Raw genomic sequence first — 24,301 nt, 5'->3', positions numbered from 1 at the left:
ACACTGCGAGTGTGAGTCCGGCGTCCTGAGTGTGAGTCCGGCGTCCTGAGAATGGCAGTCCAAGCGGGACGCAGAGTCCTTCACCAAGCCGTCCGCGTGCATGCGACGGGGCGAGACAGCGCGAGACAGTATGCCTGCTTCGGCGGAGTCTCGTCCTCTTCTCTTGTGAACGGACTCACAGCTCGACACTACAGCTCGGAACCCAAGGAGGACCTGCGAGTGCGACACCTGGACGGGGAAGACGCGGGTGAGTCCCGGCCAGGCTCGGTGACCGGTGGAATGTCGGACAAACCGTTGTTATGGTCGAAACCGGAGTCCCGGTAGCGAGCAACAAACGCGGTTACACTACGGAACTGTGTACGGACACAGTCCGCCATCCCGAGATGCGAGTGCGGAGCCTCCTCGTCTATCAGCGAAGGAGAGTGTACGCGTTGACGTCACCTTTTTACGTTACACCATGTCCCAGGGGTGCGTCCCAAGTCTCTTAGCCCCGATCCTAGGCAAAGGAGATTGTGCCAAAACTACATGTTTAAAAATGCAATGATTTGATATTCATTCACCTCAAGCAATCTCTGATGTGACAGCGGGACACAACTAAACCATCATGGACTTAGATTCCATCCGTTTCTTCCTCACCTGCATCTTTATCGCTTCACGCAGCACTTCAGACGAAAGGATGTCTCATTTGTTTCCATTGCTTCCATGCGTCTCCATGTGTCTCCTCCATGCATATCCACATGTCGCCATGCATATCCACATGTCCATGCATATCCAGGTGTCTCCATGCGTCTCCACGTGTCTCAACATGTCTCCATGCATATCCACGTGTCTCCATGGGTCCCCAGTGGGAGCGACTAAGATGCTAGGAAACCATGTGAGGAGAGAGAAAACAAGTAAATCTGATTTTAGAGAAATGAGCCGTCCTTTGGTCTGAAGTGTTTCTTGAAGCAGCGTCTGTTTCTGATCACAGCTGGACAGCCTTTTGATGGACTTTGTGTTTTGGGCATGTTCACTGTCCAAATACTAATACAGACACCGTTAGTTTCTCTCTGGGTCATTCCGTGTCATTTCATCAAATGCCTCCCCCCTGACCATCTCAGAATGTCCTGAAAAAATTCAAGTACAAAGACACACTTGTTTATAGGCCAAATCCAAAATATTAGGTCTCTACTGTCAACAGTTTTCTCATGAAACATCATTGAATGAAGGGCAGTTTAGACGGTTTTTGGCATCATGCTCTGAAAAGCCATTTTTAAACAGCAATATCTGGAAAACTATTTAACCTGTGGCCTTCAAAATGTCTACAGTGTATGTCTGTTACAAATAGCCTCCAGACATGAAATATCAGGGGTGTAGCTCAATGATAACCTAGTATGGTAGGTACTTAAACTGTGGCTTGTTGAAATAAAGTAGTACATTTGAAGAGTGGCGGAGCTCCCATTTTTGCAGATAAAAGACTTCTATCACTTCTGCCTCTGTCTCTGGTGTTAGCTTAAACATTCTACAAAATATGGTTTCTCTCAGATGATTAGTTTCACAGATATTAAGGCTGGGGTTTTTGTGGCCGGTTTTGGTACTGCATGTCCGAACAGCCTACCAGTAAACATCACAGGAGGGCAATTCAATTGTGTTTTTTACCATTTACCAAAGACTTACATGTGACTAAATGTTAGTGATAAATTTAGCCTTACGAAAACATTAAAATGTAGCACAGTTGTAGTTACAGAGGCAATAAGTCCTTGAATGTGAGTTAAACATGCTGAAAGCAGCTTTTAATGTCTTAAACCATGAACAAACATAGCATAATATTGAAGACTGTACATTTTGTCATACTTTAAGTATATAAATTACACAACCAAATCAAATAATAATCTTAATTTGAGCATAAAGATTTTACATTACAGTAGAAAAGTCTCCAAAGTTTGATATTGAATAACAGTTTGTCTCTATGCTCACTATGAGGGATCACACATTTTTCATCTTTTAGATCCAATTCCTTCGTCACATTCATTAATTTGGCAGTCACTTTACAAATAGTCTAATGTACATCTCTGCTCTGTTGTGCTCATCTTTTTTGATGGCATACATGCACCCAGTTTCTGTAGAGGGAACGTCTAGTCTTGCAATGCTATCCTGCAGTGGGACAATGCACATGTCTTCTCTTCTTGGCCAGTAGAAACTCTTGGCAGGGCCATGTGGGTGCATGAGCTGAACCAGTACATCTTCATCTTCATCTGAAACATCTCTGATACTTCCTATCCACCATTTCTGATCATACACACAACTCACATATTGTCTCATAGTGAGCATAGAGACAAACTGTTATTCAATATCAAACTTTGGAGACTTTTGTACTGTAATGTAAAATCTCTATGCTCAAATTAAGATTATTTGATTTGGTTGTGTGATTTATATACTTAAAGTATGACAAAATGTACAGTCTTCAATATTATGCTATCATGTTTGTTAAGACATTAAAAGCTGCTTTCAGCATGTTTAACTCACATTCAAGGACTTATTGCCTCCACAACTGTACTACATTTTAATGTTTTTGTGAAGCTTAATTTATCGGTAGCATTTAGTCACATATAAGTCTTTGGTAAATGGTAAAAAACACAATTGAATTGCCCTCCTGTGATGTTTACTGGTAGGCTGTTAGGACATGCAGTACCAAAACCGGCCACAAAAACCCCACCAATATCAGGATTTTAAAAAATCACTGCAACAAATTGAGGCAAAACACCCTCCCGATTTTTTAATATGATTTTAACAAGAATATGATCTTTCAAAAAAATTAAGTTTGGACCTGATACTTATATCACTCTGATATGAATATGACTCTGAAGTTGGGCAAAAATGTGTTCACTTCCATTTTTGAGCCTTAATATCTGTGAAACTAATCATCTAAGAGAGACCATATTTTGAAGAATGTTTAAGCTAACACCAGAGATAGAGGCAGAAGTGATAGAAGTCTTTTATCTGCAAAAATGGGGGCTCAGCCACTCTTCAAATGTACTACTTTATTTCAACAAGCCACATTTTAAGTACCTACCATACTAGGTTATCATTGAGCTACACCCCTGATATTCCATGTCTGGAGGCTATTAGTAACAAATATACACTTTGAGAAATTTTGAAGGCCACAGGTGACATAGTTTTCCAGATATTGCTGTTTAAAAATGGCTTTTCAGAGTATGATGCCAAAAACCGTCTAAACTACCCTTCATTCAATGATGTTTCATGAGAAAACTGTTGACAGTAGAGATCTAATATTTTGGATTTGTCCTATAAACAAGTGTGTCTTTGTACTTGAATTTTTTCAGGACATTCTGAGATGGTCAGGTGGGAAGATTTTCAGAAATTTGATGAAATGACACGGAATGACCCCTCTGCAAATCGTATTTCTATTCTGACTTTAATTATACCCATCATAAAAAGGTGAACTAACGGATCATAAGAGAAAAGTCCTTCTAATAAATAAGTTATTTGTGGTCCTTTTTAGTGATTCAGAATAACTATTAACACAGAATCAATTAACAACAAATGTAAAACTTGTAGAGGTTCACTGGAGTTGAATTTGGAGGTGCTTGGGTTTTCCAGCTGTTACATCATTTTGCTCTTCATTATTGTACATTAATGTTAATCAGTATGATGTAACTCTGTCTTTCAGGTATTGTTGTCATTGGGATAAATCGACCAAAAGCAAAGAATGCCATAAGCAAAAATCTGGTCAAAATGGTACGTATTGCTAATTAAGTTTTTATTTTTATTATATATATATATATATATATATATATATACATATACAGGTCCTTCTCAAAAAATTTGCATATTGTGATAAAGTTCATTATTTTCTGTAATGTACTGATAAACATTAGACTTTCATATATTTTAGATTCATTACACACAACTGAAGTAGTTCAAGCCTTTTTTGTTTTAATATTGATGATTTTGGCAAAGAAGTCAAGAAAAACCAAAAATCCCTATCTAAAAAAATTAGCATATTTCATCCGACCAATGAAAGAAAAGTGTTTTTAATACAAAAAAAGTAAACCTTCAAATAATTATGTTCAGTTATGCACTCAATACTTGGTCGGGAATCCTTTTGCAGAAATGACTGCTTCAATGCGGCGTGGCATGGAGGCAATCAGCCTGTGGCACTGCTGAGGTCTTATGGAGGCCCAGGATGCTTCGATAGCGGCCTTAAGCTCATCCAGAGTGTTGGGTCTTGCGTCTCTCAACTTTCTCTTCACAATATCCCACAGATTCTCTATGGGGTTCAGGTCAGGAGAGTTGGCAGGCCAATTGAGCACAGTAATACCATGGTCAGTAAACCATTTACCAGTGGTTTTGGCACTGTGAGCAGGTGCCAGGTCTTGCTGAAAAATGAAATCTTCATCTCCATAAAGCTTTTCAGCAGATGGAAGCATGAAGTGCTCCAAAATCTCCTGATAGCTAGCTGCATTGACCCTGCCCTTGATAAAACACAGTGGATCAACACCAGCAGCTGACATTTCTGGTTCAAAAGTGGCTTGACCTGGGGAATGCGGCACCTGTAGCCCATTTCCTGCACACGCCTGTGCACGGGGGCTCTGGATGTTTCTACTCCAGACTCAGTCCACTGCTTCCGCAGGTCCCCCAAGGTCTGGAATCGGCCCTTCTCCACAATTTTCCTCAGGGTCCGGTCACCTCATCTCGTCGTGCAGCGTTTTCTGCCACACTTTTTCCTTCCCACAGACTTCCCACTGAGGTGCCTTGATACGGCACTCTGGGAACAGCCTATTCGTTCAGAAATTTCTTTCTGTGTCTTACCCTCTTGCTTGAGGGTGTCGATGATGGCCTTCTGGACAGCAATCAGGTCGGCAGTCTTACCCATGATTGCGGTTTTGAGTAATGAACCAGGCTGGGAGTTTTTAAAAGCCTCAGGAATCTTTTGCAGGTGTTTCGAGTTAATTCGTTGATTCAGATGATTAGGTTAATAGCTCGTTTAGAGAACCTTTTCATAATATGCTAATTTTTTGAGATAGGAATTTTGGGTTTTCATGAGCTGTATGCCAAAATCATCAGTATTAAAACAATAAAAGACCTGAAATATTTCAGTTGGTGTGCAATGAATCTAAAATATATGAAAGTTTAGTTTTTATCATTACATTATGGAACAGAATGAACTTCATCACAATATGCTCATTTTTTGAGAAGGACCTGTATATACATATACACACACATACATAAAACACACACACACACACGCACACACAAATGTTTGATTTTGGCGGATGTATCGCTTTGGCATGTCTATGACACTGTAGGGGAAACGCTGTATACTGAGAGATTAGAGGGGTTTGTATTAGCTCAATATAATATGACTATATATCATTGGGGATAAATTATGACAGTTACTAAACAAGAAACATATTTAAAAAAAAATCTATTTCAGATGTTTGAGGCTGTGGAGGACATCAAGAAGAATAACAAAGTGCGCAGTGTCATCATATGCAGTTTGGTTCCAGGGATTTTCTGTGCAGGTACACTCTGTTTATTGCTTCTTTAACCATTGGAGTCTGCTGCTTGGATTGTCTTTCCATTGTACTTATTCAGTGGTGGACATTTTGCCAGTCCAGTCTTCATGCTGATTTTGTGTATTGACTCTGGGATGCTGAGCATGTTTGGATCTAGTCAAGAGTATTCTGTATCCAGCTTTATTTTTGGAAACCTCTACCAGGAGTTTTTGCAGATCCCAAAGATGTGAGTGACAGGCCATACAAGATTCAAAGGGTTTATTAACACATTTCTCTGTACATGATATTCTTCGTTTGCTGTCCACAGAATGCCAACAAGGTAACATCGAAGTATGAAAATAGATAAATAGTATAAAAACAGTCATTTGAAGCATGTGTACGTCATCCGTCATGTCCCAGCAGCCACAGGCCGGTAGCTTGATGCTGGTGCGTGGTCTCTCGTCTCTGCAGGTGCAGACCTGAAGGAGAGGGCCAAGATGCACCAAAGTGAAGTGGGAGCGTTCGTGTCCAAAGCCAGAGCACTCATCACGGAGCTGGGTAAAAATGAAATTCAGTGATTGGTCAGAAGTTGAGGATTTCTTTACTTGAATGTGTTCTACTTAACACAACTTAAGCTCCAATGTGTGTTTATTTATTCTATAATAAAAATGACTATGGCTATAAAAAGTCTACACATCACTCTTAAAATGCCGGTTTGTTGTGATGTAAAATTAGGCCATTTAAACAATTTCAGAATGTTTTCTACCTTTTCCACACCTAATTGTATAACCTGTACAGATACTGACATCTTTAAGGGGGGAAATGAAAAAAAACTAAAGTAATGTGGTGTGTATGTGTGCACAATGTGTGTTGCAAAAGGGCTGCAAATCAGGTCACTCCACATATATTTACCTACCACACTATTATTGAATTCCTTTTCAACTGCTTGTTAGTGCAAATATCAGCCAATCACATGGCAACAACTCAATGCTCTAGATGGATGTGTGAACAGACAGACAGACAGACGGACCTTGTTTTGAGAGTCTGTCATACAGACTTGTGGCTTCTATACAATAATACACAAGTTCACAATCTCATAGTTGATGGTGAGTCTCCCTCAGATAGTGGAGTAGTTGGATTTTGAATAGAGTCATTTTAGTTGTCTGGTTTAGTTGGTTTAATAAGTACATGTGAAGTCTGTTGATGGGTACCTCGCTGTCTTCTCTCTTACAGGTAACCTGCCTGTACCAACGATTGCAGCAATTGATGGAGCTGCCTTAGGAGGAGGCTTGGAAATGGCCCTGGCTTGTGACATCAGAATAACCTGTAAGTGGACCACTCAGTGTGTTCAGTCAACATTCACCCATCCACTCACATTCATACACGGATGGCAGAGATGCAACACAGATGCAAAAAACTAGTTTTATTTGCACTGTCTGTCCGTCCGTCCAACACAATGCAAATGTGGGTCATTGTTTGTTAAGTCCGGCTGCCAGACGGTAAGCAAATCAGTTCAGAAATGCTTGTTTTCTGGATGGTGTTCGGCTCGATCAGAGCTCTTAAAATCTTAAAATTAAGTTGTACGGCAGCGACCATGTTGACAGTCTCTGTTTGTACCTCTGTTTGAAATGTGAGGTCCGATCGTAGATCTCATGGAGACCACAGACGGCTACCATACGTTCTTTCTCCATTCCTGATTCACTGAGGAGGAGGAGAATCTCAACGCTGATTGGCTTTCGCGTCAGACAGGCGTTCGAGCCATTCGTGACATTCGCCTGAGGCCTCAAGCCGCAAATTTGCATCTTTGCATTGACTTAACATGCAATTTACTTGTGTGAACACCCATTTACACTGCAACATTGGATAAAGAATATTTAGCTTCAGCTAGCTAGTCTATAGTGATTTCAGTTTGCTTCTCTTGTCTGTGATTACTTAGAGCAGCTACTTGCTGGGAGTCAACTGATGGACCGAGTATGTTAAAATGAGATCCTACAGGTTCTAAAGAGAGCAGTGAGCGACACAATGGATCCTTTTTATTTGTATGTTACCTGGTGTAAGCAGCAAGTGATCTGGGTGAATGGAGACATTCCCCGATGCTTTAACTCTTTCACATTGCTTGTTGCCCAAAAAGAGTTTCATTTTCTATGACAATGTGCCGGCTACGGTCCGTGTTAACTTGTATGTGTGCTAACCACTTCACATGGGACTGCTTCAGTAACGAGGGTCAGTACAAAGCTGGCTTTGTACTGACCCTCGTTAAAGGATCTGTCCCAACCAAAGGGGACCCAGCATCTTGGGCCACATAGGCGAGCCATAGCGATACATCCACCGTAAACATTGGCGCATGCTACCCATAGTGTAGGCAGCATCGTCTCCGTGGCTCTTCAAGTAGGCGATGACAGACGGAGCTCATTAGCATTTAAAGGTGCAAGCTTTTAGACGGCTGAAATTCAGGACCATGGATGGGTTTGGGGCAATGCATATCGAATCCAGTGATGTTGGACCTCTGACAGCTGTGTGGAATTGATGGAAATCAGTTTAATAGGGGACCTTTTAAGTAGTTGTGTTTCTCAATTGCTGAGTAGTGATGTGATTGAACTTAAAGTGTCTGTAAGATTTGAGATGCGTTGCTTCTAGCGGCCTCTCTGGCAGTAGATGGAACTGCAGGCGAGCCTCTGGGACCTCATCTCCCTCACCAACAGTGTGACTGTCTCTCATCTGAGTGATGCCTTCAAATGCTCCACACAGAAAGGAGGTCCGTGGTTTTCCCTCGTTGGCGGTCACTTTGCTTCTTGATGTCTTTCTTCTTCACTTCCATTAGTTTGTTGTTTCTTTTTCTTGGACTGGAAGTTGAATGGTCATCTTTCTCGGCCTGTTGATCCTCCATTGTGAGTCAGCAGTAATGAAATGTACCAGGTCAAACACTTTAGACTAGAGGGGAGCCTGACTCAACAGTTGGAAGTTCCTGATTTCTGATTCCAGGTAAACGCAGCATACTTCCGTGAGTAGCTCCACCTGCAGACCAACCGCTGCTGACTGACGGAAAAAGATCAAACTCATTTAGAGTTTAGCAGGAATGTGGCCACAGACACGGAGCAAGTGCAAGTACTTTCATTAGTGGTCACATGATCAACCATCATTGTTACAGACTACAACTTTAAAATCATGATTAATGAATCTAATACATGATTCGTCTATTGTATCTTATAATACATCTATACTCACAACCGCCACGGTAGTAGTATTCATGTGTAAGTAGTAATACTGCTCTTTGATCTTTCTCTAGCAAATACTGCGAAAATGGGACTAGTTGAGACCAAACTTGCTATTATTCCTGGAGCAGGTAAGGCTGGATTCTTCTGATTTCATGATTTCAAGAAAAAAGCATGGATGTGTGTGTTTTTGTTGTGCTTTTTGAAAATGTCTTCCCAGTGGCTGCTGTACAGTCCAAATGCTTATCTTTCCGTTGTAACCACAGTGCCAGGTCTGCTAGAGACATTTCTTGGACCCTTTTAAATCAAAATCAAAGCCTAAACAGAGGAAAGTTCCTTGACTGCATGTATATAAGAAGTAGACGTAGACATCTTGACGTCACCCTTAGTTTGTGGACTACAGGTTTAAAGCCTCCAGTTTGTCACTTTGGGCTTCACCATCGTTCCTGTCTGTTGGACTCTAAATTAACCATAATGTACTAAATGAACATCATGCTGGATTGAAGAAGACTTGAAACTAGAGATTGAGACCATAAACTCAAGTTTACAATGTTTACTGAGATAATACATCAAGAGAGAAGTAGGACCATTTTGTCATAGACTTCTATACAACCAGAGAGGAGTCGCCCCCTGGTGGCCAGCAGAGAGAATGCAAGTTTATGAAACTCATTGGCTTCACTTTTCAGAACCGAGGTTGCCTGCTGCTAAAAGTTGTGCATACTGACGTTGTGTGACAGTTTAGCCAGACTCATTTAAACACTTACAGGAACTCATGTTTATCTCGACCCTCTAAGATGAATTTGTTTATTCTGTTTTTGTGTTGAAAAGGGACACTAAAGCATCTATCCTATCCTGAAACCTCATCAGGTTTGAAACGGAGATATTAGCTACGAGGTACACACTTTCAACTCTGCCTCCTACAAAATTATGTCCATATATAGGGCCCTATGAAATACTTTTTTTCCAGGTTCCGTTTTTTTTTCTCCCAAATTCTGTTTTTTTCCGTTTTCATTTTTCTAAATTTTGTGTTTTACAAATGTATAGCTTTTTTCATCAAATGGTGTCTAATCATGTGGTTGATGAATCAAAATAAAACAAATGATGAAGAAACATTCTAGTAGTTCTAATTATAATTCTTTCAGAGACCATGAACATTTGCAGAAATATGTAAGTGTATGTGGAATCATATAGAGAAAAGTTAAGTTAAACTAAACGTCCATTTCCATAATAAATGTCCATTTTCATTGTCATATTCCGTGATTCCGTCTGCGTTTTCCGCATCGTGGAAATCATACGACCCTACATATAAGTAAGCTTCACTCAATTATGTTTCCAGTATTTGTCCAATTTAGAGTCAAATAGACCATAAAGGTAGAGTAAGTTCTATTTCATCCTTACTGACCGCCAGAGGCAGTGCTTAACACTGGATATCTTCTGTCTCGCGCATGCGCAGGTCGAGTAATAATATCAACAAAGTCACCTGTGACCTCGGATGACCCCCGGCTCAGGTATAAGTTCCGGTGTCATCCGCGAGATCGCTTCCTTTTCATCTTCTCGCTTTGCAGGTTACCGCTTGTTACTGCGGTATCATTAGCTTTAGCTAAAGCCCTATATTACAGACTATACGGCTCGTCGCTTGTAGCCTCGTGGTCTCTAGATTGGAGTTGCGTATTCTTCGCCCTCCAGAGGCTGCGACAAGCCGTCCTTAGAGGAGGATCGGTGAGTATAGGCCGTTCGGCCTCGGCCGGGACGGACGGATCCTCCGATCATCACTCATCACTATCTCCACCAGCCGGTAAGGTCGATTGGTTTATGGTGTTGTGTAGGGCTGCAACGATTCATCGAGTTACTCGATTAACTCGATTATGAAAATTCCTCGAGGCAAAACATCTGCCTCGAAGCCTCGTTAAATTCCTATGACGCGTCTATGTGCAGGGATCCGATTGTTCCACACGGACTGTTGGAGGCAATCAGACTGGTGTGCTTCCTGAACTGTTGTTCAGGAAGCACACCAGCGCGTCATACACGGTCATTCATTCTGAATTTAGTTGGCGCGATGGCGGAAAGTCAGCCTCAGAATGTCCGTAAACGACAGAGAGTATCGGGGCTAAACAACGGTATCCTGCTTGCCCATGTGAGCGATTTATTTCTGACAACAAAACGAATGCGTAAAGTAGTAAAATGTGTGACTAGATGTCTCCTCGTCTCCGTGGCGCATTTATCCGTTTTGTTTATGTATATCGATCACTTCTCATCCGCCATCTTGCGAGTGACGTATAGAGTTACGTTTATGCATCGGACGCTCGTATTGGCTCCCGTAGCAGCTTTTACAGCCAATCGGAAAGCCTGATTTACGCTTGGCTGTGAGTTGTTGTGTTTGCCCAAACGGACGGAGGAGTTCAAAGCAGAGAAAAGAACGGTCAAACAGTTACTGTAGTGATAGAGAAAGCTAAATACATAAATGGCACAGAAGAAGTACACTATATACACACATATTTAGGGCAGGGAGAGGAAAGGGCCATTGCTGGCAAAACAAAACGTAAATTAAATGTTATCCATGTTTTATCCAAGTTGATTTAACTGTATTGTTGTTAAATTCTCACTGGCACTTAATAAATGGGCTTAGTTTTGGAGCCAAATTTTGGAGTTGGAATGAATACCTCTGTTTATTTTTTTTAGAAATGCTTGATCATTTTACAGCCACATCATTTTCATTATGCATTATTTGTTTTGGTTGTTTAAAAACGCAATTTTTTTTTTATCCGATTCCTCGATTAATCGATCGATAAAGTGCTAAATTAATCGATTACAAAAAGAATCGATAGCTGCAGCCCTAGTGTTGTGTTATGCTAGCGGGAGCTAGGAAATGCTGATACGGCGTCAGTGAAGTGAGTACCCTCGCTCCCCTCTCCTTGCCCGTATCGTTTTTCGGCTTACTTCATGGCCTTTTTCGCTAATGAAGCAAGCTAGCTAATGTGGAGAAGACGGAGAGTATTGTCTGCTCTCCTCTCACTGGCATTTATTTCATAAGTAACACGTCCTGCGTTCACGGTTAGCGGAGTGCTCTCGCTCTGGCTGCCCTGAAAGGACGCTAGCGGGAGCGCGTGCCCCGCGCTAGCTTCAGATCGATAACTGCCACATCAGTGAAGGTGGGTGTCCTCGCTCCCCTCCCTCGGTAGTATTGATCACCGTTTTTCGGGTCCTGTGTTCACGGTTAGCGGAGTGCTCTCGCTCTGGCTGCCCTGAAGTGTGCCTCGGCGCTAGCTTATGCGAAGGGGTGTGTCCTCGCTCCCCTCTCATCGTAGCGTTGAACACTGTTTGCGTCCTGTCCCCACGGTTAGCGGAGTGCTCTCGCTCAGGCTGCCTTTGGGGGGTGCTAGCAGGAGCCTGTGCGCTGTGCTAGCCTTCATATTGATAACTTAATCCCTATACTGATAAGCTGCCGTATTTGCGAAGGGGGTGTCCTCGCCCCCTCACTATAGCATTAACAGAGGGAAATTCATGGAGAATACATACGGTCGCTAGGTCGGTAGAGTGTGTTCCACTCTCCTCTCACCGAGCCTTACAACCGTTTTATGTCCCGTTCTCTCGCTCGGCCTGACTGTACTGGCACCGTTGCCGCAATGGATTCACATGCATGTAATTCCTGTATGGCTCCTCTTCAACCCGAAGATGGCCATGACCATTGTCCCTCTTGTCTTGGCCTTGAGCACCTGAAGGAGGGTCTTTCAGAAGACCCCTGCATGAACTGCAGTTACATGCCTCTCGCTGCGAGAGCGGCAAGGCTGACTGAGGTGGAGAGCCTGATGGCCGATGCTGGCTCCACATTGTCGGGGCAGTCGTCCCAAGCCCTGCCCGCCCGTCCGAGCAAGCGGCGTGCCACAGGGGCTGCCGGGGCTCCCTCCAGGAAAACGGCCAAGTCTGACAAGCTGTCCTCAAAGGTGGATCTGCTTGCAACAGCTGGCCCAGATGAAATCTCTCCTCCTGTCCCTCCGCCCTGTTGCTCGTACAGAAACCGCTGTTTCACCCGAGCGAACATCCATGCCTGAGCTGTTTCCGGAGGAGGACATTGTTTCCGTGGCAGCTTCTGCCACTCTCTTTAATGAGAGGTCCTCCCAGGTCTCTGGGCCTGGCTCTTGTTCCTCCGCTCAGAGCTCCGTGGAGGGGACGGCAGATGGCTCCATGGGATCCATCATTCGTGCAGCCCTGGCACGCCTGCAGCTGGATCTTCAGCAAGCAGAGCCGAAGCCGGCTAGTGCTTTCTTCAGGCGCACTCCGGCCCCTGCCACCTTCACCGTCCCTCCCCCTGAGGAATATCTGAGGGAGTTGCATGCATGCTGGAGAGACTCTAAGGCTCTCTCCCACCTTACAGCAGACGGCTGGACTCTGGCTGCAATGCAGGATGCGGCCAAATTTGGCCTTGACCACATGCCGGCTGTTGAGCCGACAATTGCTTCCCTCATAGTCTCCCCCGACGAGGCCCTGAGGCCAGATGCCAGGTGCCCTCGCCCGCAATGTCGCATTACGGACAACCTTCTTTATAAGACCTATGGCACAGCAGCCCGGATGGGTCGTATTGGCAATTCACTCTCGCATCTGATGCTTGCCCTGTCAGCTTCCCTGCAGCAGGCTGAAGTGGACGCACCCACCATCAGCCTCAGTGATGCCTCGCTGCAGGCTTTTGCCTTAATGTCGAGGGAAATGGGGCGTCTGATGTCCACTCTCGTTCAGACTCGCCGCCAGGCCTGTCCGCTGCCATCAGGAGCCTGCCCGCGTTACCTCCGGACAACCTCGGGCCACGGTGCATAACCGTCGCCCCCCCAAGGCCCCTAAAGGCCGGGGGGGCAGGAATTGAAGTTTCGGGGCCGGCTGTCGGACATTTCTCCCAGCAGCAGCTGGACTGCTGGGCAGTGCAAACTCTGGATCCCTGGGTGGTTTCCACCCTAGCCCAGGGTTACAAACTTCAGTTCCGACGCCGGCCCCCTGCCTTTGGCCGGGTCAAGATGACCGTCATCCACGACCCGGCAAAAAACCTAGCCCTAGATCGGGAGTTATCCGCCCTCCTGACCAAGGGGGCAATCGAGCCGGTGGATCCCCGGCTTCAGCCCGGAGGGTTCTACTCGACTTACTTCCTGGTCACAAAGAAATGCGGCGGGCTGCGGCCAGTCCTCGATCTAAGGGGCCTCAACAAGTTTTTAAAAGCCATGCCATTCCACATGCTGCGCACAGCAGATGTCCTTCATGCCGTCACCGAAGGAGACTGGTTCACCTCAGTCGACTTGAAGGACGCCTACTTTCATGTTCCTATTGTGCCTCATCACAGGAAGTTTCTTCGTTTTGCTTTCCAAGGCCGTCATTTTCAGTTCAGGGTGCTCCCGTTTGGGCTCTCCCTCTCCCCACGGGTATTCACCAGGTGCGTCGCAGCAGCTCTCTCGCCTCTGCAGTCGCAGCGCTTGAAGATCCTACCATACCTGGACGATTGGCTAATTTGTGCGCCGACCCGGCTTCAGGCCGCCGAGGACACGGCTCGCCTTCTCTCTCACGTGTCTCAGCTCGGTCTGAGGGTGCACTGCTGAGCGATTGCATAGAACCCGTCAGGAGAACTATTCTGAGTGCTAGAGCACCTTTTACCCGCCTGCAGTTTCAGAACAGGTGGAAACTATTTTCCAACTGGTGTTCAGTGGAGAACGTTGATCCAGTGCACTGCTCCGTGCCTACCATCCTTAAGTTTCTGCAATCGCTCCTAGACAGTGATCAGTTGCCTTCTACACTGAGGGTGTACGTGGCTACTATTTCATCGCGCCAGAGTCGACAATGACACAGTGGGGAGCCACAGGCTGGTGTCCCTCTTCTTGCGCTGAGATTGCACCCTCCTAGCGCCCCTAGAGCTCCTGCATGGGACCTGCCCTTGGTGTTGGACACCCTATGCTCGCCACCCTTTGTACCCTTGGCACAGGCAGAGCTGAGGTGGCTGTCTGCCAAAACTGCGTTTCTCCTCGCTATCACTTCAGCAAAACGTGTAGGTGAGCTGCACGCCCTGTCCGTGAGCAATTCATGCCTGAGATGGAACTCGGATGGCTCTGGCGTTACCTTGTGGCCAAACACGGCTTTTCTTCCTAAGGTGCTGGCGTGCTCGCACCTCAACCAGCCTATCCAACTGGCGCGGTTTGAACCCCCATTAGGGGAGGGGGGTGATAACCCTGAGCTGTTGTGCCCGGTACGGGCCCTTAGAGCCTACGTGGACGCTACTGCAGGCATAAGGCTGTCCGACCAGCTCTTTATCTGTCACGGCGGACCCAGGAGGGGTCGTGCTCTGTCCAGACAGCGCCTGTCCCACTGGATTGTTGACGTCATAGCCTCGGCATATGGGGCGAGCGGCCTCTCTTTACCATCCGGAGTAAAATGCCACTCTACTAGGAGTGTCTCCACATCATGGGCTGTCCTGAGAGGAGTGCCCTTGGAGGTCATATGTGCTGCAGCCTCATGGGCATCACCAAGCAAATTCTCCAGATATTACAGTGTGAATGTGGCTACCCCCCATCCATTGGGCGTGGTTCTCCGCCGGACTCCCTCCACCTCACCCGTATAGGCGGGTATTCCGGATTCCTCATGACTCTGTTGGTATGAGTCATCCAGTGTTAAGCACTGCCTCTGGTGGTCAGTAAGGATGAAATAGAACGAAAGTTACGACTGTAACTACGGTTCTATGAATCCTGGATGACCGCCAGAAATCCAGGTCACTCAGAATCGCAAGAAGATTCTGTAGGAAGCGATCTCGCGGATGACACCGGAACTTATACCTGAGCCGGGGGTCATCCGAGGTCACAGGTGACTTTGTTGATATTATTACTCGACCTGCGCATGCGCGAGACAGAAGATATCCAGTGTTAAGCACTGCCTCTGGCGGTCATCCAGGATTCATAGAACCGTAGTTACAGTCGTAACTTTCGTTTTAGGGCGTTGCTACCTTGTGATACTACAACATTTGGGAGTGCTTCCACTGATCAACTTAAACAAAAACAGAAGAAATGTCACAGCTAGTAAAATCTTGTATGTATGTATGCATCCTGGTTTCTCATCACTTCTGTGCAGGTGGGACTCAGCGACTCCCCAGGTCGATTGGCGTCTCTCTTGCCAAGGAGCTCATCTTTGCGGCCCGCGTGCTAGACGGGACAGAGGCGTTTCGCCTGGGCCTCGCCAACCATTCAGTGGAGCAGAATAACAGTGGAGATGCTGCGTACCTGCGTGCTCTGGAGCTGGCCCGCGAGATCAACCCTCAGGTAACATTAATGAACTAATGTCATTAATTGGCATTTAATTATCGCATTATAATACCGTACTTATTCAAAACAATTCATAAGAACAACTTCTATGAAACCTCATGAGCTGTCACTCTTTGATTTTTGGCTCCACAGGGTCCAATTGCAGTAAGAATGGCAAAACTGGCAATCAACCAGGGCATAGAGGTAAGTGTTGGAAGTCAATATTTTACCCACATGATTTCAATTTGCAAAACTCTTGCAAATCAAAAAATTATATAATGTATGTTGAATTGTCCGCGTCCTCACAACCTCGTTCCCACAGGATATTTGTGTTAGTTGTGTTCCTCTGTCTGACTTATGCCTTTAACTTCTTCCTATCCATGTAATGTTATCCAACCATCCACACACCGAGCCTCCATTGGTCAGTTGGTGGTGCTTTTATTTTAGTTGATCTCTTATCTGGAATAGCAGCATACGTTACTGAACCACTGAGGACATAATAGGATTTCATGGTGAAAGGCGATTAAACACACAATAAGTTGATCGTGGTGAATTTTCCTGACGGGGATAATCGTCAATAACGTCACGAGTGATTTGAAAAAAGGGTCTAGCTTGTATCGGGGTTAGGGGTGGGAATTGATACGTTTTTATCAATATCAATGCCATCATTGATTCTGCCTATCGATCCAATTCCTTATCAATTCTCTTACCGATTCCTGAGTAGTTCAATAAATACTTATATACACTATAATAGGGGGTTTTAGCCCATAAATTAAAAATAAATAAAAAACGCACCTTGAATTTTTACACATTTTATTAACAAAAGCACTGCAAACCATTATAACGAAAGAAAAGCTCAACATAGAAAGTTGCACACACTTGTTTGGATTATGCTAGAAGTTATTTGAAGCTTCTAGCTGCTTTTGTCTATGAAATATGGATATTCTTTTGGGTAGTGTCTATGGGTGTTATTTTTATTTTATTTTATTTTTGCCAGGAATGGTCCTTTCCTCTCCTTGCCCTAAATATGTGTGTATATAGTGAATTTCTTCTGTGCCATTCATGTATTTAACTTGCTCTATCACTACAGTAACTTTTTGAGCATCATTTTCTCTGATTTGAACTCCTGTGTCTCCCGTTTGGGCAAACACGGCCAAGCGTAAATCAGGCTTTCCTATTGGCTGTAAAAGCCGATACGGGAGCCAATACGAGCGTCCGATGCATAAACGTAACTCTGTATGTCACTAGCAAGATGGCGGATGAGAAGTGGATCGATATACATAAACAAACGGAGAAATGTGCCACGGAGACGAGGAGAAATCTAGTCACATCTTTACAACTTTACGCATTTGTTTTGTTGTCAGAAATAAATCGCTCACATGGACAAGCAGGGTACCGTTGTGTAGCCCCGTTTCTCTAGTTTAAGAGGAAAAAAACGCATGTTTCTAGCGCAAACCATTGCGGAGTTTTGACGCTCTAAAGACAACATGCTCTTTTGTAGCGTATACGCTACAATGGGTCTATGCCTCCACTGATTACACACGGCAGCATTTTCATCGCGTTTGGTGAAATGTAGCCAGACTTTCGATCGCTTCCTCCTCTCCATGATGCTGCCTCGTTGTTTATAGGTTGTCGGCGCGCGCAGGGTCGTCGCAGAAGGAGTGACGCAATGTACCGCGACGCAAAATTTCGAGTAAACCGGAAAACGTGGTGCGGAATCGTTAAGGAGAATCGATAACGTTGGAGGCGTAGGATTCCGATGGAATTGGTTAGTTGGAGGGTTCTCGATTCCCACCCCTAATCGGGGTAGATAAAACAGAGTAGTCTGAATTAAAAAAATAATGCAGCATTATGAATTCTGAAAAGTGTATTTATCATTGCTTTAGTCCAAGTCATTGCAGTATCTTTTGGTGCAATTTAAATGTTTGAAGGATATTTTGATGATATCGTGAATTGCATGTATTTTTGGCGAGGAGAATGGTGAGCTAAAATGTTGAGATCGTCCCCTGCCTCCTGAAAACCCACATTTAAACCTGACGTAACTTTGCTGACCTCAAATCCTTCTTTGTGCTACAGGCCTCTGGTTGCAGTCACATGTTGAACTGATTTTGTCGTCTAAATGTCTCGTTTGACTCAAAAAATATGGCTGTAGATGGAGTATCACTGTTTTGCTGCACCGCCGTGTAAAAGCTACCGAGAGGGAAAGGGATGACAGAGACGGCATTGGAGGTTGTCACAGAGGCAACACACTGTTCTTTGTGAACGGAGCGGGCTGGCATGCCGGAACAGACATTTTGAAGATGTGTTACCAGGGCGATGGCCACCGGCGGATTTAACGAGCTCACAACGTTGATCTGAAGAAGATAAAACCCTGGTCATTGCTCGTACGAGGCCGCCGTTGTATCAACATGTTTATGATGCACTTGGGGCTGCACAGCAAGAGGGTCCCGGGTTCGATTCCCGGGTCGGGTTCGGATTTGCGTTCCTTCTGTGTGGAGTTTGCATGTTCTCCCCGTGTAAGCGTGGGTTCTCTCCGGGTTCTCCGGCTTCCTCCCACAGTCCAAAGACATGCAGGATGGGGATAGGTTAATTGATGACTTTAAATGTCCCATAGGTGTGAATGTGAGCGTGAATGGTTGTCTGTCTCTACATGTCAACCCTGTGATAGACTGGCGACCTGTCCAGGGTGAACCCTGCCTTCGCCCAATGACGGCTGGGATCGGCTCCAGCCCCCCCGCGACCCTGAATACAGGATAAGTGGTAGACGATGGATGGATAGGGGCAACTTCACTTGCGGGTGAAGAGTCGTCTCTGCGAGACGAGTAAAAGTTCATCTTTCATAGTTGTTTGGTGCACTCGAGCTGATCGGATTTCCGACGCTCATTGAACTCGTCACGGCGTCTCTGGTTCCACAAAGCCGGGACGCTTTGTAAACACACACCGTTACGCCGGAAGGCAAAGTTGTTTACTAGCGATGCAATAGCGGGGTAGTTTTGACTGCTTTCTTTGACTACGGAGGAACCTTCTGTGTAAAAAGGCCGAGTGATGAATGACTTTGCACGGTGTAAGTATAGCACTTTGTGAACGAAAGCTGTCATAAATATTTATTCCAAGCTTGTTCGTTTGGCCAACCCGTGTAATCATGTCATCTTCGGGTCTGTAGCTGCCTTGATGCCGTACTAGACAGGAGTGACGTTGGTACGCTTCAAAAACGTCATGGTACAGACACACCAACTCCGGCAGCGACGCAACGGACCGTCGAACGCACAGGCGAGTGGGCAGTTCTGTGTTCAAGTTGGATCAATTGGATAGACGTCCTGCGAAGTGGGCGGGACTTGAGTTTTGCTCTGCCGTTTCCAACATGGCGGCCGGGCCACAAACGATCTCATTTTACAGTTAAACTACACGCTAAAGCATGTTTCTGAAAACATTTGAGGCGGGAAATGTGTAGTGCAGTAACAGAATCTGGATTCATATTTGATCAACACTGCCTAGTTTGATAGTTTGAACGAAGTTTCTGGAGCCGGCGGCATTGCGTTGGACGGACGGCATTTGCATAAAGTTCAATCCATCGAACTTTATGCAAATTCACGTACGGCGACAGGGCCGTCAACTCGACGTGCCGTATCCATCATGCGGAGCTCCTGCTCTACATAGACAATGAATGGGATCCGTTGACTTGACGTCTGCTGCCGGAGTTGGTGTGTCTGTACCATCAGGCTTTCTAACGTAGGCTAACGTGCTAATGTCAGACAGTTCGCTGACATACGCATCGCAAATCACAACCATTTTTGCTGGTTACAATAACGGTGTTATCGGATAGTACAGTGTCTATTTCTCAGGAACCTTTGAAAAATCTAAGCGAGAAAACAACGTTAAATGTACCTACCATACCTTCACATTAAAAAAAAAAAACCTAAAATAAATAATGGAAAATCAACGGAGCAAAGGCTTACTCTGATATCGATGTAATGTTGGCGAATGAGGGGTGAGAAGCCCCCTACCTCCCCTTGCTAATATTTATTCCGTTCGTCCAGAGTCAAATCTATTCTTGAGGTTCCAAATATTTTCAAAGCAGTTTGTCTTTCAATGTGAGGAGTCGATCGAGTTATTTTATGTTCCGTCGTTTGAAGCAAACCTTTTAGCCCTGGCATTGGTCTCCCATTATTTATACCTTCACTGGAAGGGAAGTCCATTTTCCAGGCTCTCGCCAGCCCCCTTCAGTGAGGCAGAGGAATAACATTGAAGCATATGCAATATATATATATATATATGTGTGTGTATATATATATATATATATATGTGTGTATATATATATATATTGTGTGTGTGTATATATATATATATATATATATATATATATATATATATATATATTCCGCGAGGGGGTTTGGGTCCTTGTCACCTTTTTCATCCCTGATGAGTTTGCACCCCTGTTAATAGATGATCCCATGCAGCAGCGTTCGTCTCATGTCGTTGATTAGAAAGCTTCAGGACCGACTCATGTGAACGTTAACTAAAAGATGGCACCTTGTCTTTCAGGTGGATTTAGCAACAGGTCTGGCAATAGAAGAGGCCTGCTATGCCCAGGTGAGTAATGAAACCGTTATTTCCCCAGTATGGTCATGTGACCACATTCATACAGAATGAAGGCTTCCGGTCAAAGTGCTACAATGTGCCTTCGGATGAGATGAAGAGTATTACTTACAACTCTCATGATGGAGGATCACAGAGTCACAACTTCTTTGATCCCTGTGGAAATTGGGTTACATTTACATTTGAGAAATTTGTTATTTATTCTTTTATTGACAATATGCCCGTATTTGAGTTTCTTAACAGTTAAAGTATGATGAATAGCTGTTGAATGTTTATCATTTTAAAAATAAATGAACATATAGTATTTTCTCCATTTTCTTTGTGTTCCCTGTCCGACCATACGGAAGCTTGGGCGAGTTAGGCATTACCCTTATAAAAGTGTCTCAGATGTCTGACTACACTGGCACATTAGCCTTGTGGGTACCAGCTGGGTACAAATATTCACTTTGATTGGTTAACAGCAGAATATAAACGCTGCTATCGCTCACAGTGACAGACATCAATGAAAATGAACAAAATATTTCAGCAATGTGGTTTATTGTTCGATGACATTATTTAAATATTAACATATTGCAACATATTGTTGAAGTTGTTCTCACCTTTGGAAAAAGTCTGAAAACAACCGAGGCAAACTCCTAGTTTGAATGAGTGGACGGTGCTTGTTCACCTGGTTTGCTCATTACAAGAGAACGTCACTACATTTACGGAAAATGGAAAGAACCATGGGGGCTGCATGGTGGAGTAGTGGGTAGCACTGTCGCCTCACAGCGAGAGAGTCCCGGGTCCGGGTTCCTTCTGTGTGGAGTTTGCATGTTCTCCCCGTGTAAGCGTGGGTTCTCTCCGGGTTCTCCGGCTTCCTCCCACAGTCCAAAGACATGCAGGATGGGGATAGGTTCATTGATGACTCTAAATGTCCCGTAGGTGTGAATGTGAGAGTGAATGGTTGTTTGTCTCTACATGTCGGCCCTGTGATAGACTGGCGTCCTGTCTAGGGTGTACCCTGCCTTCGCCCAGTGACAGCTGGGAGGCAGGCAGGCTCCAGCCCCCACACCCCAGTGAATACAGGATAAGCGGTAGACAATGGATGGATGGATGGATGGAAAGAACCATAACCCAAAATCTGAGTTAAATATCCACCATGAAGTTTGTGTACAGTCCCACCTGCAATAAGTCCTCAAGGTTCAGTTTTTTTAGATTCTGGTCTTGGCGTGTGTCATCTGTGCTGGGGTTGTATTATACTGAGAAGTGCTTTTTATATGTAGTCTATACTCAGCAATACACAATGAGTGGACTCATTTGTTGAATGTTGATGTTCCAGGTGATACCGACTAAAGATCGGTTGGAGGGTTTGGCTGCCTTCAAGGAAAAGAGGCGTCCTCACTTCAAGGGGGAGTGAGGCCTCTCCTCTCCTCCCAGAAGCAGATCTGAGACCTGCCTTCACCTCTCCTACTACTCCACTGCTTCCAACATATTTCTGGGTGAAAAGCTGTTCCGCGCCAAGAGGATGTCTATTTCACCTGCAGGACATTGGGTCGCTCCTGGCTGGTGTTTCTGCCAGTGACTTGATTTTTCGGGTGAAAAGCACTTGCTGGGTGTTTGAACCACCAAGCAAACTAACCAATCATTGGCCACTGCTTCAAAACGTCCTTAACTAATTTAAAATGTACAAAAACTTAAAATGGTTATTGCTCTTTGCTGTATGACTGGCAGTTGGTCACTAACCTCCTCGACTAATGAAACTAGAGCCATAGACAGTTCTGTGAATGATTCATGAGAAGGTTTATTGCTTTTTTACTTTCCTAGAAATGTACCACTGTGTTCACAACACTCAACACCAGAGGTGTCTGCATTAAATCCTAAAACTGACTGGCTTTCTTCTCACTTGAATAATGTTCACACAGTGTATTGTTGGATCCACAGGAGGACGTTTTAAACTGAAGGACGGCATCAACAAAGGAAGTTCAAAGAATATGAAAGCAGGACTTGCTCAACTTGACATTTAATTGCAAAGTATTTGAATTCTATATATTGTGTTCTAAATAAACATAGCTACCCACAATGCCGTCTGCTCATTGTCACCCAGGCATTGCAATTGATTGTGAACGAATGAGTCACAGCCGGCTTCTTTTCCAGGATTCAGAGGATCCAGCTGATGGATCCTTGGCGACCCAACCGATTCCAAGGTTCATTGTGTGCCAATGACCAGTGGATTTTTCTCATGCGCTGAAGCATATCCTCCGTTATCATCTAAAATAAAAAGAATCAAATATGATCTCTGACTCCATTTCAATCGGATAACGTTAGTCACGGCTTCTGCTGTTTCTTGTCAGCCTCAGCTGGTTGCTAGGCAGGAGGAAATTATCTGTACACCAGACTAATGTCAGAGGCTGCTTGGTTCGGTTTAGTGGCCTTCAAAGGATGGACGCTACATCGGGACACAGCTTTAAACGGACCTTTACAGCACGTATTTGATCAGAATCATTACAAAAGCCAGCATGGTAGTGATTAGCGATAGCTCATTTAAAGGGCCATCATGAATAGTAAGTTAAAAACAGTCAAAACAAGTCCGGTTCCATATTTAAGTAATGATCCATGCAGTTCATATGTGGCTTTTTGAAATCCATTACTTTGGACCCCCCCACACTTTAAGGCTACTGTTTTCAGACACGTCAGTCAAATCCAATCCACCCAATCCAATCCATGAAACTCCACATCACGTTTTCCCTGCTGCCATGTAATCCATTCCACTGTTTCATTTGCACTGCTACCTGTCCATGCAGTCAGATCTCACTGGGCAGCCACACAGACCAAATGCTGAGTTGGAAGGGCGGGGCTTGATTGTTCTCTTACCAATCTCCACTGACAGCAGCCTCACTGTTTGTTTAGCAATGTGCTAACAGTAACATTAGCATAATAATGGAGAGATAAGGACGGAACCTGAGGGGTATTCCATCAAACTCGCTAAGTGCAAAGCCGGGCTAATTTCGATAAGCCTCGCTACCTTTAGCGAGAGTTGCGTTCCATCAACGTGACTTGAGGCACTCTCCGCTAAGTAACCATGGGAATTTATCCGACCAAACTAGCCTGCCCTGGGGCAGGCTAACCATCAGGCTTACTTTAGCGGGGGTTTCAGAGAAGTCCGTCTGTCGGAAACAACTGTACCAGCAGAAGGTTCCGCCAAGCCTAGTCCTCGTGATTTCGTCACTTGAAAGACCAAAAATGACCAAAATTACATATATCAAGTACAAACAGACTATATTTTCATCAAGCGTCTAAGAATACACGCTTGCAATTAAAAAAATATGAATAAATCGTTTATTTTGTTTAAGACCAACTGGCCATACCATTATTGAAATCCCCCAGTTGGGTGAGTGGAGATGCTCCTGCCCCCGGATGTGGGCATCGCAGGTTCACATCCCGGCGAAGACATCTCATGTGTGTGTTTTTTTTTTGTTTTTTTGCCTGTATAATTGTCTTTAGATCAGAGAATTAGACCAACATTTTACCTTAACTATGATAAATATGTCATACAATTTCCCCAGAACCCAAATATAACTTGCAAGAACATGATAGGCATAAAGATGTTATTATTAATAGCATGTATATCCCAATGACAAAGGCATTGCTGCATGCAATTTTCAGCCACATAAATTCCTTTCAGGTGAGTTCATTAATAGGTTAATTGAATTGTTGAGATAAATGAGTTGGTCAATGTAGATGCATTTACTAGGCC

General features: G+C 44.5%; 1 protein-coding gene across 1 annotated transcript; it reads left to right on the top strand.

Annotated features, from left to right (window-relative positions):
* On the top strand, positions 1 to 22,625 carry auh (AU RNA binding protein/enoyl-CoA hydratase). The gene is made up of 10 exons (XM_084034448.1): positions 1 to 247; positions 3,671 to 3,738; positions 5,438 to 5,525; positions 5,970 to 6,056; positions 6,732 to 6,824; positions 8,785 to 8,841; positions 15,803 to 15,990; positions 16,126 to 16,176; positions 20,515 to 20,562; positions 21,887 to 22,625. The coding sequence occupies exons 1-10, from the start codon at positions 52 to 54 to the stop codon at positions 21,962 to 21,964; spliced, it is 954 nt and encodes a 317-aa protein (XP_083890574.1). The 5' UTR covers positions 1 to 51; the 3' UTR covers positions 21,965 to 22,625.
* The last annotated feature ends 1,676 nt before the right edge of the window (positions 22,626 to 24,301 follow it).

Source organism: Eutrigla gurnardus (assembly GCF_963514095.1).
Source record: "Eutrigla gurnardus genome assembly, chromosome: 19".
NCBI lineage: Eukaryota > Metazoa > Chordata > Actinopteri > Perciformes > Triglidae > Eutrigla > Eutrigla gurnardus.
This window is presented reverse-complemented; position numbering and strand designations above follow the sequence as displayed.

Bases quoted from the DNA above. Each gene is read 5' to 3' on its own strand.
- auh (XM_084034448.1), top strand. From the start codon at position 52: ATGGCAGTCCAAGCGGGACGCAGAGTCCTTCACCAAGCCGTCCGCGTG. The intron at 5,526-5,969 runs GTACACTCTGTT...TCGTCTCTGCAG, and splicing joins TCCAGGGATTTTCTGTGCAG to GTGCAGACCTGAAGGAGAGG. The intron at 16,177-20,514 runs GTAAGTGTTGGA...CTTGTCTTTCAG, and splicing joins CAATCAACCAGGGCATAGAG to GTGGATTTAGCAACAGGTCT.